Genomic DNA, 16,541 nt, shown 5'->3' with positions numbered 1-16,541 from the left:
ATGAAGAGTAAACTGTGTTGTGAGGGCTAACAAAAGTGCCAAGCTAACACAGATCCTTGGCACCAGTCACCTCCGATGTCCCAGTCATCGGCAGAGCAAGCAAGTCACAAGCCGGCTGCTCTCTGTTCACATTATTCACTGCCATGGCCCGGCCTTTGCAGGGAAGTGATGGAACTCTGTGGTGCTGTGGTGGTTTTACTCAGCTGGTCAGCTGAACTCCACCACAATTGCTCTCTCGCTCCCCCTCCTCAAAGGGAAAGGGGGAGAATATATGATGAAAAGGGCTCAAGAGTTGAGGTAAGGACCAGGAAATCACTCAACAATTATCCTCATGGGCAAAACAGACTCAGCATAGGGAAATTAATGAAATTTATTACCTATTACTAACAATCTTTACCAGTGAAAAACTAAGAACAAACTAAAATCACCTTCCCCCCTTCCATCCTCTTCTACCTCCTCCCCTGGAGCTGTGCATAAGAACGGGGAATGGGGGCTGCGGTCAGTCCCTAATGCTTCGTCTCCACTACTCCTTCACGGTTCCTCTCTGCCCCTGCTCCACGTGGGGTCCCTCCCACGGGATGCCGTCCTTCCCGAACTGAGCCTGTGGGGGCTGCCCTCAGGCTGCAGCTCTTCAAGAGCTGCTCCAGATATGGGTCTGTACCATGGGGTCCATCCCCCAGGAGCAAACTGCTCCAGCACGGGTCCCCCACGGGCGGCAGCTCTCCCCAGCCCCCCTGCTCCTGCGGGGGCTCCTCTCCACGGGCTGCAGCTCTGGCCTGGGGCCTGCTCCTGCGGGGGCTCTCCACAGGCTGCAGCCTCCTCCAGGCCACATCCACCTGCTCCAGCGGGGGCTCCTCCACGGGCTGCAGCGTGGAGATCTGCTCCGTGTGGGACCCGTGGGCTGCAGGGGGACAGCCTGCTCCACCAGGGGCCTCTCCACAGCTGCTGTTGTGCAGCAGTATTTTCTATTTTCCCTTTCTTATACAGACTCTCAAAGAGGCACAAAAAACATCGCTTATTGATCAGCTCTGGCCAGGGCTGGGTCCTGTTCGAGCTGGCTGAAACTGGCCCTTATCTAACATGGGGCAGCTTCCAGACTCTTCTCACAGAGGCCACCCCTACAGCCCCCTGCTACCAAAACCCTTCCATGGAAACCCAACGCAGGTGTGCCTTAGGCCTGCAAACTTTACACTGAGGTCAAAAGCAAATAGTATTCCATAACAGATCATCTTTGCTTCTCTTCATTCGCACTGTTTCCTGCACCTGTCCATATGCTCAAATCCCATGCTTCACCAATGTGACCTTGCTCTTTCCCTCCATGCAGATGGCCTTTCTTTCCTTTGGCCACTTGTCAGCTCCTAGATCAGCGACGGCAAATCTTTTCAATGTTGCATGCCAAACATCCCTCCCAGCAGGCAGCTCCTTGTAACTTCTTGGTCCTTCATCCCCACTTCACGCCCATGAACACCTTAGCTTTCTCCATTCCTTGCTGCTGCCTGGGCAGGATTCAGGCTTGTTTCCTTGTCACTGAACAGTGCCACAGGTGAATCACAGCAAGTGTACTGAAAGTTTGCCATCGCCATCCTGCCCCTGCTGATATGGATGGAAGATACGTGGTATCTTCACACCTGCTGATACGTGACCTCCAAGGTCACGATTCAGAGCACAACGGGCTGGACAATGAATCTGACATGACCGTGACATAGGAACATCGACCCTAGAAACAGCAATGATAAAACGTGCACTGTTGTGGGTATTAGGAACTTGGTTAAATAAGGAAGCGTGATGATGTAGGGGTGACCCTGAAGGGGCACTGCAAAAGCAGGGCTGTGTTTGCAAAGGGGTCCTTCAACCACAACTTCAGCGACCTGAGCCAAGCCTGTCCCAGACCGTTCTCCTGACAAGGATCTCAGCAGTGCTCCGTTAGCCATAAGAGAATAATGCAAGTAAAAGTCCTTGTCATCTGCCTTTCCTGCTCGTGTAAAAAGGCACCAGCCACATCCAGCACTTAAATCAACACAAATAGGACTGAGTTAATCCAGTGCTTCCCTGTGCCTTCTCTCGGGGCAGTGGAGGCCCAGCTGGGAGCAAGAGTGCCCTGGGGCTGTCCAGGGGTTCACTGTGTCCAGCACTCTCATGGGGGCACTCCAGCACATTTCACTGGAAGCTCTCCTCATGTATATGGGAACATGAGGAGACCATGAAGCAGTGACAGCAAGAGGTGCCTAACTTAGGAAAAATATCACCTTGTATCATTTGCAATATTCACCACACATAATTCAGTGTAGTAACACTAGTAAGATGCTTATTTAACTGTAATTCAAGCAGCCAGAGCAGATACAGGGGTGCAAAACCAAGTCCAAAACCAAGAGTGACGCTCAGCACAAACCGGGTGTGTTTGGGAAATTTCACCATTGCCTTGGTGAGTACTTCCCTTGACAAGACTTACAGTCCCATTCTGATTTTAAACAAGGCAAAACTACCACATCCAGGGCACAGACACAGCTACTACTGTGGGAGAACACTAACAGACTTGTACCAGGTGAAAACTGTAAGAAAGCAAAATTACTGTACTGAAGAAACCAAGCAAGGCTCTATCCCAAGAATCCCATAGATCTATGGTAGAATTTGTTCTGAAGATGACAATACTGTTTCCATGGCTTTTCTGACTCTTTCACAAGTTCACAACATAAACTTGCTCATGGGTTGCTGAGAGATATAAAGCACATGATGCCTAATATTTTTACGATGTAACTGCAGCAATGAGGAGATTGAAATGCCAGAAAAGAAGAATGTAAATAGTGCCAGAAGGACATTATCAGATTGTAATTTTGAGAGTTTCTCTACTAAGACGACCAGAGATCTGGGCTTACTGTAAGGTGAGATACCTGTTGCCAAGATGAAAAAAAAAAAAAATCATACAAATTGTAAATCTCTACAATTTCCAACTAAACTTCTAGGAATCTCAGGGCCTTTTCTGAGTGCCTATCCAAAGAGCAGCATATGATATTTAACTCTGAGCTGGAGCTAATGCGCCCTGAGCAACCCTGATTGTTGATGACTATCACACAGGAATGCTGCACAAATGCAAACAAGCAGCATTTGATATCCTTCTCCAGTGGTTGCAAATGCAGGACAAGCAGTATTCACTGTATCTGACTGCTTCTGCATAGCAAATACTGGCTAGCAAATACAGAAAATTAATAGCTGGAATTTTGCTAAGCCTGTACTGGCACTTTGCTGGCCAAGGTGGACTTGTCTGGAGGGAAAGCATCTAACTGGAGGTTGAGGACTCCTGACTGAGGCTTTTTATCAGTGCCCACTGGCACTGCATGCTGACAACCTCATTTCCTTTCCATTTGTAGAGTGAACACCCATGTTTTCACACCAAGTCCCATGTTGCAGAGCATGCGAGTGCTTAGAGCCACTGAAAGCCAATTCATCACCCATTTCTGTAAAGCCTTGCTCCTGGAGATACTGCAGGATCATTTGGCTGAAGGTTAAACAATCTGTCTTTCTGGATTCAAAACAGCCTCTTTCCTCTAGCATTCCTTCACATCAGAAAAGTCAGTGCTGCTGACATTTTTAATTTGTGGTGCATGTGACTCACTTTGGATAGTTTATAGGATGGAGGTAAATGCTGAACTCATTATGACACTGCAGGTCAGGAGTTAATTCTGCTAAGAGCATTACAGCCAGCTTCAATGATCAGCTCCAGTTTGCAAATTATGTTGCTCTAACATAGCTTGGTAGCATTATGAGGCCATCATATGGGAAATACTTTGCTTTTCAATGAAACAAAACATTTCTGTTCTAATGCTTCTAAGTGAAGAAAGGGCCCTGTCAGGGTGATGAAGTGCTTAATTAAAAGTACACTCAGACATGCAAAGGGCCTCGGATGCTCTTTCTACTAAGAGAAATATTTTAAAAGCCCTGTCAAAGCTTTAACAAAACAGTTCTTGGGAGCTGTTACTAACAAAGTGAGTAAAGATAAGGCAATAAATGTTCATGAGTAAAAGCCCTAACTTACCTCAGGATAAGACCACTCTGGTGAATAATCTGTCACCATGAACAAGCGCCCATTCTGCTGTAGCAACCCCAAGGTGCCTTGTGCTGCAGCTGCCGAGACCACCTCAGCCACATGCATGTATGCCATTGTGCTGGCTCCATTCTCTGTGCTGCTGAGTTGCATGTTGGCTTGTTGAGGACTGCAGCAAGGAATGCACATTTCAGCCTGGCTGTAGGTTGTTCTGTTACTGTCTTCAGGCTGAGATAGTCCGGCACTGTCACCTGACACCAGCTGGTGTCCATAGAGAGCATTGCTCCCACCTTCTACAGATATGAAATCATTAATTAGATCAGAAAACTGGTTGCTGAAGGAGATGTCAAAGTGGTCCAAGTTAAGCTCCATGTTGGAGGAGTTATTTAAGCTGGGATGGGCCACAGGATAGAGTCCTTGGACCATGTTTCCTTGGAGAATAGGGAGATTGTTCCCATTCCTGATACCCCCATTGGCCTCAGGCTGCAAGTAGTGTTCTGTGCTGCAGGCTTGAAGATCCCCTGATTTAAGTAGATTTTCATTCCCTTCTGCCTGCTGGGAGGTCTCCATGGGAACTTCAGCTTCTGCAGTCATAGCCTGGAAGTTTGCTTGGAACTGCATGAGCTGGAGAGAAGAGGTGGACTCTATTCTGGTTTCCACTGTGCCGTTACAGTTGGAAGTGGTTTGGGATGAGGACTCTGTTTTCACACTGGGCATTCCTAACGTGCTCACAAATGAACCACTTGTGTCATTCAAATTGTTGTGGGTGTTTTGCTCAAGGGGAAGAGGTTTGCTGGCATCCTGCAGAAAGAAGCTGGGGGAAGGGGTCTGATGAACGTGAGGGCTCTGGACCGTCTGATTGAAGCTCGAAGAATAGTCCTTGTTGGAGTCAATGGCACTGAAGTCCATCTGCTCCAAGGTGGTACTTGGGCTCAGACCTCCTCCAGATGGAAGCAAAACTGAACCAGTGGTGAGGGTGAGAGTGTTAGATGCAGAAGTGGAGGAAAATGCTTCTTTGGACATTTGTTGTTCAAAAGATGTGTCCTCAGTTTTAATTTCTTTCGTGAGGGTCGTATTGAAGTTGAAGCTACGTTCTGTTGTGGGTGACTGCCTTATGTTGGTACTGATGCTGTCACCTTTCATACCTCCTCCACCATAAGTCTGCCCTTGCTTGGGATTATTAAGAAAACAGTCTGGGTCAAAATTCATGGTGGTTTCTGGAATTTTTCTATTTCCTTCTAAAGTTGTGGAGAGCACAAGTTCCTCGGAGACAGTGCTGGGTAGCATCGACAAGCTCTCTGAACTGCCTGTTGTTGGAAAAGCAAATTTGTGTCCATCTGAACTCACGGCAAGTACCAGCCCTTGTGCAGCTGCATCTGAGGACAGAAGGTGTTGATTTGGGCCAGAGGTGGGTGACATGGTATACACAGCTTCACTGGTGACTTCTGACATAAATACTGTGGCACTTTGTGACAGGCTTCCCATAACTGATGCTACAGCCATACTGGACACACCAGTGACTGCTGGGCTATCCGCCATATCTGGGTCGCTATTTAATCCACTGCTGATGGACACAGGAGAATTCTGGGTCGTGTCAGGGACTTCCACCTGGTTGGTGGAAGAAACCTCAGTACTGTTTTGATGGAGCAACACTGGTTTCGCCACTTTGCCATTCCTCTTCTCTCGGCTGGAGGTCTTGCCATGACTGTGCTCATTCTTGCCTTCAGAGACATCGTTATTTTGTACCTCTGAATGAGCGCTGTACCCACCTGTCCTTGGTTCGACCTTTGGTGATATGATGCGATGTTTGGCACTGTTACACTTGTGATGCACACTGCTTCCTGCCCCTGTGCCAGAAAACAACATTTGTCATTCAGTAAGTGAAAAATTAAAAAAGATGCTAGGTGTGTATCTTATGGCTGTAGCAAAGAAAAGCCACGCTTAGGTGCGTGTGAGAGAGAGAAAGCGAGCACACATGCTAGAGAGGAAGAGACACCGTGAGAGTAAAATTAATTTCTTGCTAGTGTCAGACTTAAAGCACACTTTCCATCTAATGCATAGATCCGTGTGCAAGACGGCAACCTCAAAACACGCCCATGTGCACGCTTCCCCTCACCACACATAGCACCTATCCCCCCACCTCCTCCCTGCCCTAACCAGTTGACACATGAAAGGAATCAGCATCTGTGACAAGTTTCAGACCTATTTAAACACGTGCCTGATCTCACTGCAAAGTCTGCAAAGCAAGGACTACTGCTGTCAGCTGTGGCAGAAGAAGCCCTGTTCCATTTGCATCACGGACAAGACCTCTACCCCCTGTGACACAGGCACTCCGCTCTTCACACTGGCTGATGTCAGATGGTTTGACAACTGCTCATGTGGGTTGGACGCTGACTGGTAATCTGGAGGTGACAGATGCTATATTGTGCTCCTGTCCCTGACATCACCCTACTGCCTAGATTGCAGCCCTTGTTCTCTTGTCATCATCGTGTCCATCACAGATGCCATCAAATTATTAGAGAAAGTACATTAGCCAGCACAAAGAATGCTTTCCCTCCCATAAGGATGGTGACGTGTTTCTCTTGTTCTAAGTTGTCTGTATGCTGACAAATAAACATTTAGTACTTTGAGAGGTCACACAGAGCATGATTAGTGTCAGAGAGGCTGAAGAACGCTTAAGTAAAGGTCACCAGAAGACAACTCTCTGTGGGAGTTCAGCCACTGCCTTTATGAGTCTGGCAGAAGATGAACATCACCTGAGTTTCTAGGAGATTGGAAATCAGCTATGGAAAGTAAACAATTCTCTCTGCATAGGCGTCCTAATCATAAACTCTGGTGCAAGGACTGCATTTGTTGTTTAAAGAAGAGCTCAGAAATTTTTGATGTATGTTTCTTTAATTGATTCATTCTTCCTAGAATGAGATAAGAACATTATTTATTGTACTATACAATGACTAATGAGGAAAAGAAACCTCCTCCTTGTAGCTAATGTCTACAATTATAAATGCCATCTTCTGGGTAACACAAAGTGTTTGCATAGCCACTGTAATTTGCCAAATCTTTTGTTCCTTGCCCTTGAAGTGGAACTTCTCTGTTATGTGTTCAAGATTTGAATCAGGTCATTTAAAGTAGTCCAGGACAGTGCTTTTGAGACTAGATGCAGTATTAAATCTCTCTGTTCTCCTAGGTATAGAGATGAACAAGACAAGGGAAAGGCTTTCACACTGCAGTCTTTGTGTAAGGAACTGGGAATGCATGTGTCAATGTGCCGGCTGTTACAAAACAAAGTGGTATTCTTATGTTAAAAAACATGCAGCAGACTTAGCACAAGACAAAACATCAAAGGGAAGCATAAAAGAATTCATGTTCAGATCTGCAAGCCTGGATCGAATGCTGAGCCTTAAGGCTTGCATTTTAATCCAAACCCAGGTATTTCAGAGGTCATCATTCTTACTTAAAATCTTGATTGTATAACGCAACTGCCCAAAAATGAAGAAGAAAATAAACCCTTTGAAGCACAGACAGCTTTGCTTTACAAACTTCTCTGAAGACTAATTAATATATGATATATATATATATTACTTGACCAAAGTAATTGGAAGGGGTGGTTATAAAGTAGATGAGATGGAAAAATGACTCATTCAGCTTCCCAGTTGATGCATAAAGTTCTAATACTAAAGATATTGTTTCTTGTTCTCCTCTCACTCAAAACAAAAGCATCTTTAACAGGAAAGAAATCTGTGTCTTCATGGTAACTAAGTAAAACCTGTCTTTTTCTAGTGATACCTTGTAATTGACCACCTGAGCCCATTTTCTCCAACAAAGCAGGCTGCAGGGCAAGGATTTCAGAGGGTGAGATTGGCAGAACATCGAATTTTGAGGCTTTGGTAACAAAAGTTGGGCACGTAGAAGAGAAAAAGTTTCTGAGTAGGTCACATACGGAGGGCATTTATTAGAACTTGCACATTACCAAGCGTTTGCATTCTTTACAGAAATTCCAGTTGCATGATTACTCCATGGTACAGTATTTTTAGCATTTTAGTACTACAAACCCTACTCCAAGTCTGGATTAAGCTGAAAGCATTTTGTACCCTCTCAGTGTACTCACCCAAGGTACCAGTGCAAAGACAGTTGTGTGTCCGAGGCTGTGGTTTGGTCTGGTGACTGTCAAGGATCTGCTGCACAAGTTGTTCCACTGAGAACCCTGAACTGCTGTTTCCATTGCTGCATGTCCACTTAATGCCATGAACTGTGAAGAGAACAGTAAGACTTCTCATCAAAAACTTGCCAGAAAACATCAAAAGTCAACCTTTATTATTATCTGTTTATTATCTGTTATTATGTGTAAGTTTTAGTTTATACATGCTTCTTGCTTCAGTTCCTCCACTTACATTCATTTTATTATTCTAGGTACATTAGTCTGTCACATATGATGTTATGCTTAGTAAGAAATGTTCAAATAGCAATTTTGCAACAATACATTGAAAGTGCTATTAAAACACACTAAAGTATCTGGAATATTTTCTGCTATATAAAGTTACTGATTTGTAATTACTACTGAGAAACTTTGTACTAAGTTATTTCTGGTTACTTCAGAAATGTTTTGCTCTAGAGGTGAGCTCAGATACACGTTGCCATGTGCAGAAAGTGTATTTTACAGCAGTATGTTGGAGTCTGCTCCCTACTGTTAATAAATCCAGTGATGAGCACTGTATTATAGTGGGCAAGTCTGGTAAGTGAATATCTCATGGTTTGTGTATTCATGATGGTTCTCGTTAAGTCAGAATCCAGCTGTGAGCTGGAAGCTGAGAAGTGACGGACAGCCTTATAGCTGGATACATATACATACCATGTATATTATTTTCAGGTCCTTCCAGCATAACAAAGTTCCATCACGGATCTATTGCAAAAAGCAGCCGGAAGCCAAAGCTTTGGATTCTCTTTAACATGTCTGTAGCATTCACAAATTAGGTCTCCAAACACTGGGTTTTCTTGGGAACACCCTATTCTCTACTTCATCTTTTTCATGGTCTTTACATTGTCACATCTGGAAGCTACAGCTATCTTGGGGATGCATTTCTTACTGATCTTCCTGGCTGCATGTTCTAGCCTTTGGCAGTTTGAGGCAGCAATGTAGTTTCAAGTTCATGAAATCCACATTGAGATGGTGCGCTTAGGAAAGGTCCTTCTCTAGCCTTGCTCTGGCTGATTTAGAAAGGCTCCAGCTTCTGTTCATGTGGCATGACTATTTTTTTATTTTTATTTTTTTAGTGCTTATACTCCCTGTATGTTGTGAAGGTTATAAAATAATAATAATAAAAAAAAAAAACGGTGAAGGGTGACAGACTGAAAAAAAAGAATGTCTGGATGCTTAATGCGAATTATTGACTATCTTAGCACATTCAACATGCAGATTTTCTCCCTCCCCCTTTTAAAGAAAACCTCCTGTGAGTAGGTGAGTTGTTAGTAACGAATATCAAATACTATCAAGACAGCTTTTAACATGTCATGCTTGGCTTCCTAACACATAAATGAATCACCAGGAAAGGAGATCTCTATAGGGGAGAAAGTGCATTATGAAAAGAAGATTAACAAAAAGCAGACGTATACACTCCTCCTCTTTCTTAGTGGCTCAAAAAGTGAAACCACTGTAGAAGTATGCTGGATTAAATATAGTCCTAATGTAAGGACATGAAGGAAAAAAAGATTAAAACTTAAAATAAATTCTGGGAAGTATTTTAATTCTAATTTCTGTTCAGATTTCTTTTGTATTTCCTTATAATTTAAATGAAAGCTGCGAAGCACTCCAACACTTTCCTTTCTACCATGAATTGGTCTAAAAGCTGCCGCATTATAGCAGCAAAATATTCCTTGCCATTCACCCTCTGCACAGTGCCTGTAGAACGAAGGCAGCAGAACCAGGGAAAATTACTGGTATTTCACTGGGTATTTAAAGAAGAGAAGGAAGGCTGGAGGAGGGTCCACAATTCATATTGCTAATGCTGCTCCTAGCAGAACTGCCTCCAACCTTGCTTTGTGAGAACTGGCTCACACCTTCCTTTGATTGCCTCCCTTGTGGAAGAGAATCCTTTCCTCCCTTGTGAAGAGAATCAAAATAACCTCCCTGTATTGATCCAGTGGCTCTCCATTCATTAACACTGTCAGGACCTTCCTAACCATCATTAGCAAAGGATGAAAAAGTTACCTAGATTACCAGCAAGAAGTCAGCTCAAAAGCCAAAGAAAGCTTACAGGTAGAAAAATATGATCGCCCAGGTTTCTTATGATATCCTGGCTATTTTTGACTTCTTCAATTGCTGGTGGTGCTCGGTCCTCCCCAGTTACCAGGTCTACAATCCTTCAGTGTTGTATGCATCTTCCTCCTCCCCATCACCTCAAGCCTATCTCACTGTCTCACCTTCACTCTAGATCAGACACCTACTTCTCTTTGTCTCAATGGTTAAAACCCTGACCATTCCCTCTCCGTGGTTTCTTCCACCCTAAACAAACTGTGGCCCTAAAATAAACTTCTTACATTTTGATCTGATCATTTTACCTTTTCTGAATGTTCTAGATGTTCCTCTTTGCCACTTCACACATTTTACACTTTCTGTTTCTAATCCAAAGCTCTTGCTCTTTTGTATCCTATACATGCAGCACACAGGTTACAGATAGATATACACTATATAATGCCATTCCCTGCACCTCTGGTGCTGCTCCTTTGCGTGTTTTTGACAGGTAAGGGCCAGTCTTCTGTTTTTTGAATAACAATGATGTTGCCCACCTGAAACAGGTAATCTAGATAAACTGACAAAGCTGGAACATTGGGAATATTCAAGGTCAGGCTTCTATGTGATATATCCTGGATGGTCCACTGCAAACCCTTGTGTAAAAGTCCTGCTCACATCTGATACAGAACACTCTACAAAATCCTCCAAGAGCTGACCATATTGTAAGTAGAAAAACTTCATCCTGCTCCCTTGCTTATGGAATGAAAGTCTGTTTTGCTTCCCAGATCCTGCTCCACAAACTGTTGACACTAGGAGGCCAATTCCATGGAGACGATCAATTGGAAACGGCAGCCTTGTCCCTTTAATTTTCACAATATTTGTGTTAACAGAAATAAAGGCCTTGCTCTGATTTCTCAGCTCAGCTGGAGGAGATTTTCATTATCCTTTCATATCCAGACACCTGCACACTATTCAGTTTTGATTTTCCAGCCATCTACTTCCACTCTTTATCACTTATGAAGATTTCCTGAGCCACATTGCTGGGAATGCAGGTAGGGAAGATGACCTTGTACATTTGACATTTCTTAATGTCACTTAATGAATTTTAAAGTCTTTGTAAGCGCTTGTGCGGAAGTTTCACTCTTAGCCATTCTTTAAAGAGAAGTCTTTCTTCCAAAATGAAACCTTTCCTCAAAAGTTTGCTCAGATGCAACTGCAACCTGATAATTTAATAGCAAATGGGAAGTACATGTGGTTGGATTACGCTTAGAGAGGACCAGTGGGACATTACTCTTCTGAAGCTCAAAATGAAACGTCCACAACTTTTATTTACAGCTAACAGCATTTTTATGCACAACCACCTGAAGTTCAAGACTACTCACACATGAAAGAACAGTGCTGAAGCAAACTCCCTTATGCTAGTCTCATAAGCTATCTATGACATTCACCTATAATAAAAAGTAGATCACACTACGAGTTCTTGCCTTTGACAATGCTAATCAGGACAAAGATGCTATCACCGGGCCATTCCCTTCTACAATACTCAAAATTTCTGATCTGATTTGCTAAATGGCCCCATTATTGAGTTCCAGAATTGCATGTAGCATAATAAAAGTGTAAAGGTGCTTGTCCCTGACTGTATTTCAATTTAGAACCTGAAGCTCAATTGGCAGGGACAGAACAAACAGTCCTACTCTTACTGCAGCTCAGAGGAAGTGAATACAGCTGTAACTACAGGTCAGGTATGTCACTGCTGGCCAAACTTTGTTTCTGTTAGCAGCCAGTTACCTTCTCTGTCTGCTTCTCCGGTATACAGTTCAAGGGCATCCTTCACAGAATGCCAGAGTTGCATTCGGAAGGGAAATAAGCACGGCATTACACTTCACTCTGCACCCTGAAGGAAAGTAATTTGATGTGGGGAAATTGAGTCAAGACAGTTTAGATCTTTTTGACTCTCATGAATGGCAGCAGATATTTTAACATTCACTGCTCACAGAGGCAACAGGCTATAGAGCATGCATACCTCACATAAGTTACACATCTCCCACTTCTTTTCTAGCACTCTCTTTAAAACATGTTTTACACAAAACTCTTCCCCACAGCACAGCATAGCCTGCCAGGAGCCCCAAGCTCCTGCTGTTCAAAACCAGCAAAAAGCCGGGTTGTTCAAGACAGAAAGTCAAATGGCCGGTACTGACAGCCCAGCTGCCTGCCACGCCACCCTTGCATCGCTTCTTACAGCCGCTGTGTGCTTACTACCCATTACCATTATCCTCTGTCCTGGCTTCTGTCCAACAATCTCAACAGCTAATCAACGTGAATCGTGTGTATTTTTCTGCACTCGTTACTGCTGCCAAGCCCCAGCACTCACGGTACGGCTCACACTGGACAGAGAGGACCGCGCCTCCGAGCCGCGGGCTGCCGCTGACGGTGTCCGGGCTGACAGCACCGCAGGCAGGACCACCGCTCCCGCGGCTGCGATGAGCGTCACGACAGCAGAGCGAGCTTTTGAGGGTTTCAAAAGCCTCTTCCTGCGACAAACTAGAACCTCAACACGCCAGCGGAGCCGCTCACGGCTCGACCCGCACGGCGAACCCTCCTCCTAGCCGGGACGCCGCGGGCCTGAGGGGCAGCGGCTCGGCGGGAGGCCGCGGCCGCCGGCCCCGCGCAGCCCCCGCGGCCCCCCGGCAGCGGCCGCCAGGTGGCAGCAGCCGACCGGGAACCGGCAGCGCCGGGCGGCGGCCGGGGCGCCCCCGGGCCCGCCCGCCCCGCGGTGAGGAGCAGAGAGGCGCGTGCGAGCGCACGCGGATCTATTCCAACTTAGAAGCTTCTTTTAACGTAATTATCGGTGACGAACGCCTGTCTTCCCCCTCGAGATCTTGGGTGAGAATGCCAGGGAACGAGAACAGCCACCTTAGAAGATGCTCTAGTATTGACTCTGATCGTTACCACAGCTGAAGGCTAAGAGGAGAGACAAAAATACTAAGGAAGAACGGAGCAGGAGGATGGTGTGCTCATGACTTCTTCAGAGATGTATTCTGTAATTACCAGAGATGGTTCTATAATTACCGTATCTGGTTTAATAAGCCAATTTTAGGGGGACAGGAAATTTGGTTTAGTTTTCCTCAATTCTTCATTACTGGTAACAGTCAAGTTCATACTGGGTTGCTATTAACACTCAATTTCACAGATCAGAATTATTTCACTGTGATTTCTCTAAACGGTGGTTGAAAGACTGCCCAAGGCAACAGGTGAAAAATGGTCACTAATTCTGTTCTTTTTGCAAAGAGGAATGTTCTACAGCAGGCAAAATCATCTCTTATGGAAAACGTGTTTCCTTAAGGGGTGGCCCACGTAGGCATATGAATAAGCTACTCTGGGGAAATGACGACCACCCGCGATGGAACCAAGCTCCCACTCCGGACGCAGGGCAGGCGCTCGCTTGCTCCCAGCACTGCACAGCGCAGCCCCCTGCCAGCCCTCGGACCCTGTGTGCCCACAGCAGCTGCCGGCCCCCTGCCCAGCTCTGTCGGGCTCACCAGGTGGAGGAGCAAAACAGAGACCATGGGGGTGCTTAGGGACAGCCCAGACGTCCCTGGCCACGGCCTTGTGCTACGGGGGAGAGGACGGATGCATTTCTCACAGGTGACCCACGTTCAGAGCAGTATGTGTGGAGTAATGAAAAGGGTAGGAGATACATCTTAGTGAGAAAATAAGAAATCAGGCAGGTGGCTGACATTCCTATCAGTATTCATAGTAGCCGGTGGGATACGAGAACAAATCTAGCAATTACCACCGTATTCTCTTCTTAATAAAGTCAATTATAGTAACATGTAAATACTATTCAAAGAAAGCTGGACATCTAATATACTAAAACCAAGCTCTTTTAAAGAATCTGTGCTACTTTTTATGTGGTGGTCAGTTGAAACAGCAGGCAAGCTTCAGCTTCCATTGAAGATCACTTTGTAGCTCTGACAAATAGGCTTGGGAACGGTAAAAATCAACCTATATAGCATTTGTGTACAATTTGTCTTTTAAGATTAAGTATAAAAAACCTTAAACAATTACTGAAACTGAATATAAATTTAAGTCAACCAAAAAAAAAACCAAACGACAACAACAACAAAACAACAAAAACCCAACAACTCAATTCCTCAAACCACATTCATGCTGACTACTACTATTTAAACTTCATATTGGGCTACAAGTGTTTAATGTCCTCTCTGGTTGCAACAACACAGGTATGCAGTTTCAGGTTACCTCCAAGAGCCTCAGATTGTTTCACTGACACATGCAGAACAGACAGAATCGGTGACTCTAGGGAGAAGCAACTCACATGAGACAAGAAATGCCTATGCCCAAAATTATTGTTTGACTGGTATTATGTGAAACCTCTGGTTTCCCCAGCTGTGGCTGCATGCAGGCAGCAGGAGCAATCAGTTTCCAAGCATCAGAGAAATTAAAAAAAAAAAGTTAAAAAAGTTTTGGTTTTTTTTTTCGGAAAGAAAGATATCTCTTAATTACAGTGGACCTGAAAGAAGGATTGCAATGTAGCACCAGCTGTAAGCTTATAACCCATACTTTGCCAGCTGAGGGAAGAGAAAGCCAGAAGAGGATGATTTGGAGAAACCCCCAACATGAGCTGGCCGACAATTTGCTGATCATATGGAGTTTATATACAGAATTCTGCTGTGTTGGACTCTGCCACTGCATTCTGCTTTACCGCCAGATGCCCCAAAGGACATCCGCTAATCTGTTCAGAGAGATCTCAAAGCAAGACTATAACAGGACATAAGAGAGAAAAAAAAAAAAAGAAAAAGAAAGCAATGCCAAATTGAGATCCATTCTTCACATCAGGCACACTGCAATGACTTACACGTGTCTGACACAGTTTCCACAAAATTTTCATATATTATCAACTACTCATTTTGCACAAATGTCCTGAAATTCATTCATTCAGAAGCAACACACAACAACCCTTTTGATTCAGATGATCAGTTAGGACACTGCTGTCAGTAAGGTTGCTGCAGGTCTGCAACCAGAAACAGTTAGTTTTCAGTAGAGGCTTTATAGTACCTTCCTGTGCTCCCTGAACATGCTTATACCTTTAAGGCAAGGCGCCCCACCTCCTAACTTTGAAGGAGAGAGGAATCATTCTGACAGAGGTCGTGCATAGCATAACCATTCCTTCCAGGCTCATCAGCTTCAGTCTCAAGGACTGCAGTTTGGCAAAGTGGTGCTGTCTCCCAGGAGCTGGTTTGGCCACAGTGAGTCACTGAAACTGACATTTGACAAGCCAGCAGTGATAGTCCAGACAGGACAATCAGGAGATCGTGTATGTCATAGTGTAAAGGCAAATGACAAACATATCAGAACTAAATCAAAAATTCAAAGCAACAAAAACTGAAGGCAGGCTATTTCATTGTTTACAGTATCCACTCAGTAATTTTACTAAAGAAAATCAATTGGAGATGTTGAAAAAAACCACAAATCTTCAGAGCATCTGCAGTGAGTACTTTCCTTTTCATGGATGTTCAGATGTGTTAATTTCAGTCCCTTAATTAGCTCACAGTTAAAACAAGTTAATGGTGTTTTCATAATGCTCTCAGACCTGTCTGACCACCCTGAGAGGGTACTTTTTCATCCATAACCACCTGTGCAAGACAGGTGAAAGCCATCCCCGAAGCCAGCCAAGAAGCTCAGGGTTTGCAGACATCTTATTTAAGACCACGACAGGAGAACTCGCCCCTGGGCAGCCCATACCTCAGCACACTGCTGTGATCATGGAAGAGACATACTCTGGTACCAGGAGCTTGTGTCTGTCCCAGATGCATGTTGAACACTTGATGAAGCCTGGACTGACTTTAGGATGATGCAACAAGAAAGGAAGATGGAGCCAAGTGACTTATGAATGCAAGAAATGTGAGCGAACCCAGTCAAGCTCTTTCTGCACTTCAGGAAAAACAGTTCAATGGACTTGTTTGGCTTGCACTCTTACACCAATCCCCCTCTCGCTGACGCCACCTGTCACATCACTTGCAGTTCTCCAGGCACACACAGCCAAGGGAACATGCTCCCAGTCTCTGGCTGCCACACCACGGACGTGCCACAATCCTTTATTTGGATATAAAAGCTTTAAAATCTGCCAGAGGTCAAGAGCTTTAATATCTCACTTGGGTCCAGGCTGAGCAGGACCTGAATGAACAGAACTTGCTTTCAACAAGTCTTCAGAAAAACCTCCCACTTGTTATAAAACCAGCCTATATTACCGGG

The 16,541-nt window shown here is 44.7% G+C and overlaps 1 protein-coding gene across 7 annotated transcripts in view; it reads right to left on the bottom strand.

The window, feature by feature from the left end:
* CAMTA1 (calmodulin binding transcription activator 1) overlaps window positions 1–16,541 on the bottom strand; it is a 376,339-nt gene that overhangs the window by 48,646 nt on the left and 311,152 nt on the right. For all 7 annotated transcript variants that reach the window (XM_066982026.1, XM_066982030.1, XM_066982029.1 and 4 more), the window contains 2 exons: window positions 8,148–8,288; window positions 4,031–5,886 (listed from right to left, as the gene is read on the bottom strand). In XM_066982026.1, the coding sequence (XP_066838127.1) occupies window positions 4,031–5,886; window positions 8,148–8,288 (1,997 nt within the window). The remainder of the gene's footprint in view (window positions 1–4,030; window positions 5,887–8,147; window positions 8,289–16,541) is intronic.

Source organism: Anser cygnoides, chromosome 23, assembly GCF_040182565.1.
Source record: "Anser cygnoides isolate HZ-2024a breed goose chromosome 23, Taihu_goose_T2T_genome, whole genome shotgun sequence".
Taxonomy (NCBI): Eukaryota; Metazoa; Chordata; class Aves; order Anseriformes; family Anatidae; genus Anser; species Anser cygnoides.
The sequence above is the reverse complement of the archived record's forward strand: the minus strand, read 5'-3'. Positions and strand labels throughout refer to the sequence as shown.